The sequence below is a fragment of the Porites lutea genome, chromosome 7 (genome assembly GCF_958299795.1).
Source record: "Porites lutea chromosome 7, jaPorLute2.1, whole genome shotgun sequence".
Taxonomy (NCBI): Eukaryota; Metazoa; Cnidaria; class Anthozoa; order Scleractinia; family Poritidae; genus Porites; species Porites lutea.
In genome coordinates this window covers 6195504-6208425 of record NC_133207.1, presented here as the reverse complement: position 1 = coordinate 6208425, position 12922 = coordinate 6195504, and the positions used below count along the sequence as shown (strand labels likewise).

At 38.7% G+C, this 12922-nt stretch overlaps 1 protein-coding gene across 1 annotated transcript; it reads right to left on the bottom strand.

Moving 5' to 3' along the window:
- Window positions 1-2475: 2475 nt before the first annotated feature.
- On the bottom strand, window positions 2476-12095 carry LOC140942853 (UPF0764 protein C16orf89 homolog). Its single transcript, XM_073391865.1, has 5 exons — window positions 11877-12095; window positions 8817-9221; window positions 6808-7087; window positions 5998-6044; window positions 2476-4193 (listed from the first exon to the last, which is right to left on the bottom strand). The coding sequence occupies exons 1-5, from the start codon at window positions 12070-12072 to the stop codon at window positions 3940-3942; spliced, it is 1182 nt and encodes a 393-aa protein (XP_073247966.1). The 5' UTR covers window positions 12073-12095; the 3' UTR covers window positions 2476-3939.
- Window positions 12096-12922: the final 827 nt, after the last annotated feature.

The window sequence follows — 12922 nt, the reverse complement described above, 5'->3', positions numbered from 1 at the left end:
GCAGTTACGAATAATGCATCGTCTGTGTTAATCTACCGAGAGCCTGTGATTGGATACTTCCAGTCATCTATCGAATCATCTTCTCACGCGACAATGATTCCTACAAGGTCACGTGACCAACAGTTACTGTCTGCTACCACTAGGAAAAAGAAGAATGCATGATTTCACCTTATTTTGAAAACTCACGAAATTATACAGCTCAAATAAAAGTCCTCCCTCTGCTGTCTAATCCTCGGCCACGCTTATTTTGTAAACTTGTTATGCTTCATCACTTCATTATCGTTAAAAAGCTCTAAACGGGGAGAAAATAACCTCTAACCTCGGGAATAGCCTCTCTAACATTTAAGAGAGACTTAAGCGGCATTGCAGGGATTAAAGCGGCCCGGAGAGGAGAGAGGACGTATCCTCCCGGGGAAATATGTAGCCGGAGGCTCCATTAACTTTTATATCATTAAATGTTAATTTATTTATTTCCGTTTCGTTGCAGGATCGTCTGGGGCTATCATCGAAAGGAAATGGTCAACATCAGTCCAATATAATGGAGGACAGAACTCTTGAACGAATTCTGGCGACAAAAAAGCCATCTGGCATCAATAGGTACAGCAAGTTAGCACTTTTAAGAAGGATACATAACTTGGACGTTGAACGTTGAGAGCATTACTCAGTTTTATCCTACCACGTGATATAGATGAGACAATGGTAGTACAAAGTTGCAAGCAATCTCGATACAGAGAAAATCTTCTGTATCTAGACTTGTGGAGGGTTTACGATGGATTTAATTATTATGACCGAGCGCTTTATGGCCTCCTTTGATGGCGATTTTAACGAAAACAAAGCCGGAAGTAATGACTTTGTAATTATAGATTTAGGTAAATAAATAATAAGGATTAGGAAACTCTCAATAAAAAAAAATTGAAGTGGAAACCGGTTGTCGACTTTTTTCTTTACAATGTTGGCAAAATCGCCGTGGAGCCAAAACACACTGAGTATAATTATTGTAAGCTTACAAAGACGGAACTGATTTTAGAGCCAAAGACGGTAAGAGAAAACAGAAAAACACCAATGGGAATAAATGACAATTTCATTTCTAACAAGCCTGTTTTAGCAAGAAAAATATTTCGTTGTATCCGCCAGCCGATGTGATTAGCCACAGAGTGCACAGGTTCAAAAGCACACGCTCGAGGGGCAGCTGATAAAGACGGGATACATAAGCGCTGGGCAGCGTCAGCTGAGCATCATCAGATTCACGGCAAAAAAAAAAAAAAAAGAAACTACACAACTATTGTTATCAAGTCTGATGCAGACATTTCGGATAAAACCAAAGAAACTAAAATCTTTATTAAAAGGTTATTTAGCCGTTTTGAAAAGTTTACAAGGCTCTAACAGAGGTTAAACAAAATCAGTGCTTAACTGCATCTGAGATCAAATGCTGTCAGAAACAACACCAAAAGCTAGTACTTGTTTCAATGTTTCATCAAAGTGGATACGACTACCATAAGCGCGCAAATTAAAAAACAAACAAACAAACAAAAACCAAACCCACAGCGCTTTTTCCACTTTGACCAGGGACGTTCAGCAACAACGACGACGCCGCCAACGAGAACGGTACCAACTATTGAATAGGTATCGCGCTTTTTTGGTACACTTCTTTACCGTCGTTGCCCGACCACGACGCGAAAGTAAAAAGAAAGATAAAATGCAACCGTACACATCTTAGGATTTGGAAAAACTACATGTAATTAATAATGTTTCAACACCGACTCCCAATTATCAACTAATTATATAACGTACTGACAACTTGTACTAAGGAATAAATATAAGCTAACTAAAATAAATAAGGGGATATTAAACAGTTATTGGATGAGGTTTTTGTGATATCCGGAATAATCAAGGTCGAGGTAAGTGTTATCAGCCGAGCCGAAGGCCGAGGCTGATAACACTTGCCGAGACCTGATTATTTAGGATATCACAAAAACCGAATCTAATAATTAATTTATTATAAATTTTTTTGAAGAAAATAACGACAAACACAGCGTCGCAAGGAACCTGAATTGATAGTTGTTATTGGAAATCATGCATTGCGCACGCAAGCTACAGATTACAGTGAAACCTGTATTAAGCGGACACCCTCGGGGAATGCTGTAGTGTCTGCTTAATACAGGGTGTCCGCCTAATACAGGTTTCAATAGATAACGTCATATGAGGTGTCAAATGCCATTCAAATGAACAGTGGAAACGTTTAGAATACTCCCAGAGACTATGACGATATACGTTTGCATTAATTTCTTTATTAAAGGGGACTAATTGATGATAGTACCATAAACATAGATTGCAACTCAAATTTGAAGAACTCAGATGAGTGAAACAAACTCTATACAAACAAAACGAAATAGAAAACAACACTGTACTGTTAAACTAATCAAATAAGTTCGTCAAATCACGTTGTATAAAGTAAAAATATTAAAATTTGTGGGTGGCAATCTTTCGCATCTTCGGTGTCTGGCATGTTGGGTGGTGGAATTTAATTACAAGTGTCCGTTTAATACAGGTTGGCAACAATAGAAATGACCATTTCAGGTACTTTTTAGGTGTCCGCGTCCGCTTAATAGAGGTGTCCGCTTAATAACGGTTTCATTTAACATAAATAACGGAAATAAATTTGGGGACTTCGGCTACTGTCCGCTTAATAGAGGGTGTCCGCTTAATACGGTGTCCGCTTAATACAGGTTTCACTGTAGTCAGTTATCTGCAAGCGAATAACTAACTAATCTGTAGGTTGCGCAGATTTCAAAAATTAGCTGTAGGCTCTTAGACAATGAGAAGACAGATAATGAGTACAATGTAGAATAAATGAATATAGTAGGGAATATATGAGTCTAGTAACTAATCAGATATAAGCCCCAACTCAAAACAACATGGTATTCAAATAGTGTCACAGTAAATTAAAGCTTTAAAGAATTCTATTCGAGATATGCTCATTTTTACCAAACATGGTACTTTTAAATGAACATATGATCGTCGCCGTGGTTTAAATTACTATTGATGACTACCACGATGATCATTTCTTCATTAAATTTGTGTTTCCGCAGTTCACATCAACTTCATTTCATCAGGGTACTTTTAGCTTGCTTTCCTTGTTCACAAGATGAGTCCCAGGACTCACCATGACTATTTGTAACAAAATCACTGTAAACATTTCATCTTTTATCATTTGATGCAAATTTTTCTTCTTTTTCACTGGCCGAGGGCCAACGTGCAGGGGAATCCAACGACTGTTTTCTGTAAAATGTCTGTTCGGAGAAGCACATATTGCCAAGAATTTTCTTTTACTTGGGGACGGCTAAAATTTTCTAGATGACCGTTCTATTCATGTACAATTTTCGACGCTTATCCAATAAATTCCCTACGATTTTCTGAACTTTAATTTTTCCACATTCTCTATTTTCATATATCATTCTGCAGATTAGGCTATTTTGCATTGAAAAAGGAAACCTAAAAATTTTCGGACGCGAAAAGGTGATGGAGAGAGGAATCATAAAAATCCTCACTTTCGTAATTCGTTAAATTGCATCTAAAATTTTCGGGAAAGTAATACTGAAGCCCTTGTTATTTCGAAAAGACTCAAGTTCCCCTAGGATGACCGAACAGATACAAATTTTATAGCGCCGCTTAGAAAGCATTTCTGGAGATCTAAAAGTACTCTGGACAGCCTAAAAAGGGTTTTTGATCTAGTTTGGAGGAAACCATCGTTGAGTGCCCCTGAACGTGAGATGCAAATAACTGCCTACAAATAATGGTCTGCTCATGCGCAATGTCGTCCAACTGTGTTTGGCAGCCAATAACATTCTGCTCAAGCTTAAATTAAACCAGCTTTTCTCCTTGTTGTGATCGCTCTAGCGTGAAAATGGCAGATCAATCATTGTGCTCAACTCCGTCCAATCACCTTGTTCTTTCTCCCAGTAGAATTATACAACAGGCTGTGACCATTTGTAAAAGGTATCGTCTGGCGGCAATCAAGAACGCAACAGTAAGCAGAACGAGACCCATCATGTAAACAGTCACTGTTTGGGCATCTTGTTGGGCACTTAATACGAGATTCACTGGCTGGACTTGAGGTGGAGGGTCCAGGACCCACCTCAGGTAAACAGCAAGAAGACCCAATCCTATTCCGGTGACGTCACTGTAACAGCCATCTGACAAGTTGACGAAAACAAATTGAATAAATCAATGAATGCCACAGTGTGTTGCATGTCAATGCCATCTAAATGGCTCAAAATAGAGAAGACAAGTGGTGTAACGTCACAAAAACTCAAATTTGTGAAATCATGAGATTAGTTAGCTTATTCAGAAAGAGCAAGATGAAAAAAGCCCTCTTGTCAAAAATCAGTCTGTTAGTGCAAACTAGCCTGCGTGGCAGACGTTAAAAGGGGAAGGGGAAGGGGGAATTTGGGCGCGCGAGAGCGCGCGAGGGAGAAAGGAAAGGAACCTTCCTCCCTCCTCCCTCGAGCGCGGTCTCGCGCTCTCAATTCCCTTCCCCTTCCCTTTCGAACGACTGCCACGCAGGCTAGTGCAAACTGGTGGGTAGTTATACTGTAAGCACCGGTTTGCTCTGATGACTCCATACGAATCCTTGTAAAATTGGCTTGGATCGTAACGTTAACGATCCAGGCCTTTTTAGACGTATTTCTTTATAGAGTCATTGGAGTATGACATTGCTTATATCTCATCACCAATTTGCACTAACAGGTTGATTTTTGGCAGGTGAACATTTTTCATCTTGTTCTTTCTGGATACATATGCCAACCAATCCCATAACAAATTCAGTTTTCGTGACGTCATTACTTATCTTCTCTATACCACCCACTCCCTTAGCCAGTCAGAAACAAAGGGAATACACTGGATTAACACTCTCAAAAGATCATCATTTGTACAGGAATCATCCCTTTAACTTGATAATGATATTATGACCGCTATTTATCATGAAGTTCAGACTTCCATAAACCTGCACAGACATTCTACACATATACACGGTTTCCACTTATCAGAAAGTTAAATATTCCCTGACTTTTCACTGACCTTTAAACAGTTGTCAATGACCTTTTATTGATGAGAAACAATCGATGTTTACATTTGCTTTAGTTTTGTTTGCAGGCCATCGATATTTTTTCTCTTCATTTTCAACCTCTTTCTGCTTTTTGCGGAAAGAGGAAGATGGAATTGGGAAGAAAGCATTCACAACGTAAACTACTGCCCACAACAACTACATGTGTCAGGCATAGAGTGTCATATTGATCGCCTTCCTTGCTTTGCAGCATACTTTTCATCTTTTCCAAATGCATTTCAAAATCTTGAGGAAGACTTATGAATATGTCTGTTATAGATGTTGCAAGATGATATATGAACTATAAACCGGAAAACAGAATCCCCTAACCTTTCACTGACTTTGACAATACCAAAGATTTTCCCCGACTTTTAAAGAGTTCCCTGACTTTTCCCGACCTTGAAAAATTTTTTTGTTTTTCCCTGACTTTTCCCTGACCGTGGCAACCATGATATAACAAAAAACAACAGTCTCAGAAAAATTAATGTGATCAGGAGCCAATATTTAAAATATATTGGTCATGTTTGCCGTTGTTCAAACACTACGCTGACAAAGAAGATGCTGTTTGGGAAGTCTACATGTAGGCGTCCATACAAACGGGACCCTTAGATAAATATCGCTATTAAATCATTAAATGTTTCCATTGAGCAGGCAAAGATGTCTAAAGAGGTCGCTGCACTGGTCCACCGTGTAGTCGCCAGAGCAACTCCATGTTAAAAGGTTTACTGTCTGGAGGATTTTAATTGTACTGTACTGTACTGTACTGTTTGGGGCGTCGCCAAAATAAATTATCAAGCATTTAAAGCCGAATGGCATTTACAAAAAATACTTGTACCATTGGACAGTTGACTTACTTTACCAAGAACAAAAAAAAAAAAGCGTTTTGAAAGACTCACTTCCAAGATATGAAGACTTGAGCTTTCCTTTCCCAGCTGAAGCGGTACTATGAGCAAAAAAAGTAAAATGAATAAGAAGATGTAAAACACTTAGAATCTGCATGGTCTACAAAAATGGCGGAAACTTTAACAAGTTTTTGCGAAGAATAGCCGAATTTCTGCAAGATCATCAAAAGCAAAAATGTAATAGGCCACTTCCGAGTTCTAAAGACCCTCACTTTCAAAATGAGGCCAAGTGCACAACCTTTCTTGTGAAAAGGAGTTTTATTCGCATGAGAATAAAAAATCATTCCCACATCAAAGGCTGAGCACTTAACCTTGTTTTGATACAGAGGCCAGGGGGAACTTGGAAATGGCCTATTTGAAGAACAAAGATCTGTTAGACTTCCCGTTATATCCTGAATTTGCCGTGGAACAGACAAATGAAGATGGGAACTTAACATCGATTAAGAGGTACGAATGTTACATTGTAACTTTAAATTAGTAATTATTTTGAATGGATAGTAAAACCTATAAACTGTATTCGGCTTTTGCATGATATAAAATTGTAGATCATACTCAGCCTGACATCCAATAATTGCTGAATATCATTTGTGTTTTCCGAAGTTGCAGAAATTGCCCCCGCTGAAAGCAAGCGTGATGTTCAAGATCTTTAATTTTCTTCGTCTACATTCGATTACATGCTTAGCTGTACATATAACACATTGAAATCAACTACAGGGCAAAACTGGGGCCATCTTATTACATATTCAGAAGCTCTGGGCTTAAGAATAAATGGGCCAAAGGAATATTATTTTTAAACAGTTTTACCTTTTTTCCTCTCCCACCTTGCTGTAATCACCATAACACCCGCTACTGAGCTGCCAGCCAATAACATTTGACAACCCTTGTTCCTCTAATATCTCGTGGTATCCATACAAGCCACAGCTGAAGCTCAGCTTTAAGACTGATATAAGGCCTTCTGGATCACCGCCACCACGGAAGTTCAAATAAGCAACAGCAAGATAAGCTGTTCTACAGACCTGCTGAAGGTGGTCTGACAGGGTCACTCCTGATGATTTCATCTTCAAAGTCATCTCGTTTAGGCAACCTTGTGGTGAAAACAAAAGGCAAAAGAGTGCAGCTTCATGATCTCATTTTCTTGTGAATCCAATCATAGTTAAAATCTAGTGGAGTGGTTATGAAGCCTGTCAGTCTTCTTTGTAATATCTTTCAGTGGACTTGACGGTACACAACATTCAATAGTAGTCCTACATGTATACTTTTCATCTTACTGATCGATATCAGGGCTCGAAAAAAGTCCCGTCCGGGAAGTCTGGGACAAGTACATTTTCTTGCTGGCAAGTATACTCTTAAATCTTAATTACTTTCCCAATAAGCAATGGTCCAGGCAAGTCATCCTCTAACAAAATCATTAACTAAGACAAACAAGACGTGGCCCTAAGCAAGCAAAATCTGCAAGCTGCTTCCCTTAATAGACAAACTAGAATTTGAGTCTTTTTTGAGCCCTGTAATATACATTAACGCCATCACAATTAGGGAACAAAAAACAAAGGATTGGCCACCGTTAAGCTTCAGCACTGTTGTTGCTTTCTTTGATGTTTGCCACCTGTTATGACCTCTACATGTGCTACGATTTTAATAAGTACTACTTCAGCTGTACTGTAGTAATTATTACTACATTGTAAGACAAATGGAGAGGTGGGGGAAAAGGGTGTCCAAACCTCTTGCCTCAGGCACATGTACTTTGAATTCCCAGCCCAGGCACCTTATGCTTATTCTGTAAGTGACACAGGTGGCTCAGAAGAAAAGAAACTTAGAAGCCCCCCTGGGGGGGCAAATTTATTTGAAACATATTTGGGGGGGGGGGGGCTTAACAGAGACGAGGGACTTAGGACTTATTTGAGAGGGGGCGAGGACTTGTTTAGTTTACCAAAGACAATGGCATCAGTTTTCCATAACGAACTTGCATTCAAAGTGGAAAAGCTCCGGCACAAGAAAGTTGGAGGCCCGCAGCCAAGGATCAGAATCAAGTCCAAACTTCAAGTTGGTGTATTAACCATCCTGGATCAGCCCACACAAAATTTTACCGTTGTGACTGATTAATACAGTCTATCATTATTTATCATAGTGAAGAATAATAAGACGGGGGGAGGATGGCTTAAAAGAGACGGGGTGCTTATTAACTTTCTTCTCCCGAAAAAGGAAGGCTTATATAAGAGGGGATTTCATAGAGGATTTATGGTATGACCTTCTGGTTACTAGTTCAGATGCTCTACCACTAAGCCAACAGGAGATTTGTGATAGCTAAGGCCACTAAACTAGGTTCATGTGTTACTAACAAGAAGGTCATAGGTTTTATTCCTGTTGGGAAAAGAATTTGGATTGTTACTTCTGAGCCGCCTGTGTAACCGACTGAATAACATCTTACTTAATTTCTAGGAGGTGCCTTGCCCAGGGAGGGGGGGGGGTACTCTGGATTTAAAGTGACAGGGACGATGGAAGGATTTTTTGGGGGGGTGTGAGATTTTCGATTTCAGGATTTTTTTGGGTAGGAAAATTTTGGCAAGTAATTTTTTGGGTATTCAAACCCAATGTTTCTATTTTTCGTGATTATATCACTTAATGTTATGACTGGAGATTTGGCATGGAATTTTTTGGGGCTTAAATTTTGGTCAAGGGATTTTATAGGGTTTTGATTTTTGCCCCCATTCGATCATCCCTGTCACCTGAAATTTGGAGTACCCACCTGGGGCACCTTGTCACATACATTCAAATGCTCTGTTTCATGAGGCAAACAGAACAGAATTCCACTTTACCTGATGCCTCTCCTAAGATGAAGAACATAACTTGGTAGTAAAGAACGGAAGTTGGAGCCCCTTTGGTCATCATAGCTTCCCAACAATCATCAGAAATTGTACACAAGTCACTGTTACTAATCCGGCTCCCAGTAATTTCTCTAACACATTGAGAAAACCTTTCTGCATTGGCTTCATCTTTCTGCCCTTCATCATAGTCTTGTTCTCTATACATATACGGTTTGTAATAGGTCCACTGAGAGTTAAGCAAAGGATAAAAGAGTGGGTCATTCTCCATGACCAGTGGAGTAATCTTCTTTAGAATGTTAGATACTCTGTGTAGGAGATCTTCTACATCATTGAAGACGTTTAGTTTGAGTTTAATTTTCCCTCTTTCTGCATCTTGAAGTAACCTCTTGAGGTAGCCTGCAAGACAGAGATGTCCTTGTTTAGTTGTATCGGGCCTTCTGATAGAGTGCGATAAAAAATCAGAAATTGGGTGTCATTTTCAGCGCAGACTGTGCAATAGGAAAGGTCTGTTGTGTGATAATTCAGTCAGAGAGGGTAAGATGGGCCCATCTTGCCCGCTTGGGATCTATGCAGGCCTTCTGATATTGTGATGGTACAATTTCGCACAATTGACCTCAAATTGCATCCGATCTGAGGAAAATCGCATAATTCATAAAAAAAATGTTAACTTCAAGTAAACTAAATAATAAATTCTAACTTTAATCAAACATTTTCCCAATCTTAATGTTATTTAAGGTGATTTGCCACTAAAGAAAGCCTTGCAAGACATCTGAAACCTTTGTTGGGAGTATCTGAGTAGCCATTTTGATTTCAGAGATAAGCAGTGTGGTCAGCGGTGTAAGGGTGTCATTATGTTAAACATGTGTCCTTTTTCTTCCTTTCTAACTGTTTTCTTTTCCGGGTCAAGAAAATTGGACAAATTTAATTATTTTGTTTTAAAATAGATGTTTTATTATTCTTTTACATTAAATTGATTTTTCTACTTTGAAACCTGGTAAAACAATGTTAATAAGCCCTGAAAAAATTGCATAATTTATTGCGTAATAGTCTTATCTTATGGCACAATTTCTGATTTTTTATCGCACCCTATCAGATGGGCTGTCCATCAGACTATGAGGCTAAATGAAATTTAGGCTATATAAGTTAAGCTCGAGACATAGCTGGGCAGCAGTCTGTTGTCGGGTATATGCGGGGGCACCCTAATTATTGGGTTGAAGGGGCTTGTGGGTCTTTTTACAGCCCCTCTCTCAGTGATTCAGATCCACGTCAGTCTTTGGACATAGTCCGAGACAATTTTCATTTGTCCAAACAAATTATGACAAATGTGTGAAATGAAAATAGAATATGAAATACTAGATAAATGTGTCTTGTGGTAGAGATTAATGTTAGAGATGGGTACATTTTGTACAATTTTCCATATAGCGAAAATATCCCTAGTTTGAGCAACAATTTGCACAATGAACAATGCAACCTCTGCCATCTTGGATGTATTTTACAAAGATCTCACAGTGCATGCGATTGGTCAGACAAAAGCCCATAGGAGTGTCGTTATAATGCAGGCGCCATCTTTGATTCTATTTCGAGCGAACCATGAGAATGAAAGGACTTAGTTATGGCTGAAAAGAGCCAAAAACCTATGTCATATTTTTTCAAACGAAGAAAGCAGTGTGAAAGTTGCTCATGAAGATTTGGTCAATGATCCAACAAAAAAAATTGTCGCCAAAGCTGAACGAAAATTCCAGCCACGATGGCTTAAAGCTACTCGTGGCTGGATTATGATCAAGAAAACAACAGAATGAAGCGCAGTTTATTTGAGTATGTTTGGCTGACATAAGAATATATCCTGTGACAATTTTTCTTTGTTATGAAAGTTGCACGTTCAAACACATTTCTTTTGTGCTGTGTTTGTAATTTTAAAATCCACTCCATGTTTAATAGGTAAGGAAAGAGGAAAACAAAATAATTATCTTCACACCTCATTCTGGAAACACAAACTTCAAACTTGAAAGAGTATAATTATTCAAGTTTAATGCAGTCATGCATTGGCAATGCTATTAATGGCAGAAATAGGCCTCCTAGACCTTTTACATGTAAAAGTATATTTGTTTTTAAGTATTTTTAAACTAAAAGTATCTTGAAAGGATCTAATTTTCATTTATTCTGTCATAAGAAAACAAAATAATGTCTGACAAAAACTAAAAATGTCCTAAGAAAATTCAGCCCTTTAGGACATTATTTTTTCCTAAACACTTTTTCGTGGATCTGAATGACTGCTCTGTTGAGGTCAGGCCATTTTTCCCGGGGTGGTACTTTAGGAATAACTGGGTGGGGATGTGCTGCTGGGACCCTGGAACCTTTAACCTATACCAGAACTAGTTCAGCCGAATTTTGCTACCCTATACTAGAGTAAACTCCGCTATTCCCCCTATCCTAGAGTGGCTGTATTCCAGAAACTACTGAAGTCACTAGCACAGTCTAGCCAAAACAAAACCTTATACCACAATCCCTAGTCTAGATAAAATCTTCAACCAACTGATCAGTTTCCTGAAAAATGAGACCCTATTGTAGACCTAAACGCTCTGAGTTATATACCCTATCCTAGGGTAAACTGCTTGAAAACCATACCCTTCACAGCGGCACATACCTATATAGCCCATATATCGACAGTACCCCCCCGGGCCATTTTGTTTACGTGGCGTTGCCTTTATTTAGTGGCTTGTGATTGAAAGCTATTGAAAAGTTTGGAATTGACTGGTACATAAGTCTACCCACAGACGAGAACTGAGGTCAATTAAATATTTAACTTTTACAAGTGTTTTATTACCATTTTTAAATTTACAAATGCATAAGTGTGTGCATTTAAACCCCAGCTGTCAGGAGCGACCAGCAGCCAGCAAAATATTTCGAAAACAAGTCTGCAGTGTGGTTCAAACCAACCAAGTTAAAAGACTTTTCTTCTTTCTCGCCTAGATCAAATAAAGGCTTAACAACGTTTATCCTGTTAATAGTTCGATAAAACACCATCCTAAACCTACGCTATGCTTACCGTACCTTCGGCTACGCGCAACCCAAGAACAGCATCTGAATCAAGCTTCTTGTACTCACGATCGAAGTATAACAAATCTTGCACAAAGGCTTTGTAAAGTTCACCGAGATCATCTTTTGTCACGCTATTCTGGGTTAATGCTTCTTTCAAGAAACAATAAAATTGAAAGAAGCAAAATAGCAAACGAAAATTTCGCGACATAAGTGATAACGATTTTCAGGAAAATTCAGATTTGGGTTTATACTTCATGTATCCTTCACGGTCCTTCATGTGTTTTTCCACAAACGTGGTAGGTACTTCATATATGATTATTATTATGTACCGTAATATACTTATTATTATATTACTATACTTTATACAACACCATATATACCCCTAATCAACACCATATACTCCTATACATCACCATACACCCTATATATCACCATATACCCCTATACAACACCATATACCCCATATACCCCTATACATCACCATATACCCCTATATACCCCTATACATCACCATATACCCCTATATACCCCTATACATCACCATATACCACTATATACCCCTATACAACACCATATACCACTATATACCCCTATACAACACCATATATCCCTATACAACACCGAATACCCATATACGACACCATATACCCCTATACAACACCGTATGCCCATATACGACACCATATGCTCCTATACATCACCATACACCCCCATACATAACCATACACCCCTATACATCGTCATATACCCCTATACATCACCATATATCCCTATACAACACCGTATACCATATACATCACCATATGCTCCTATACATCACCATACACCCCCATACATAACCATACACCCCTATACATCGTCATATACCCCTATACAACACCATATACTCCTATGCATAACCATACACCCCTATACATCACCATATACCCCTATACATCACCATATATCCCTATACAACACCGTATACCCATATACATCACCATATGCTCCTATACATCACCATACACCCCCATACATAACCATACACCCCTATACATCGTCATATACCCCTATACAAC

Coding starts and splice junctions, on each gene's coding strand:
- LOC140942853 (XM_073391865.1), bottom strand. CDS start 12,072: ATGTCGCGAAATTTTCGTTTGCTATTTTGCTTCTTTCAATTTTATTGT. Junction 9,222..11,876: donor TGGGTTGCGCGTAGCCGAAG/GTACGGTAAGCA, acceptor TCTGTCTTGCAG/GCTACCTCAAGAGGTTACTT. Junction 7,088..8,816: donor CATCTTAGGAGAGGCATCAG/GTAAAGTGGAAT, acceptor TTTCACCACAAG/GTTGCCTAAACGAGATGACT.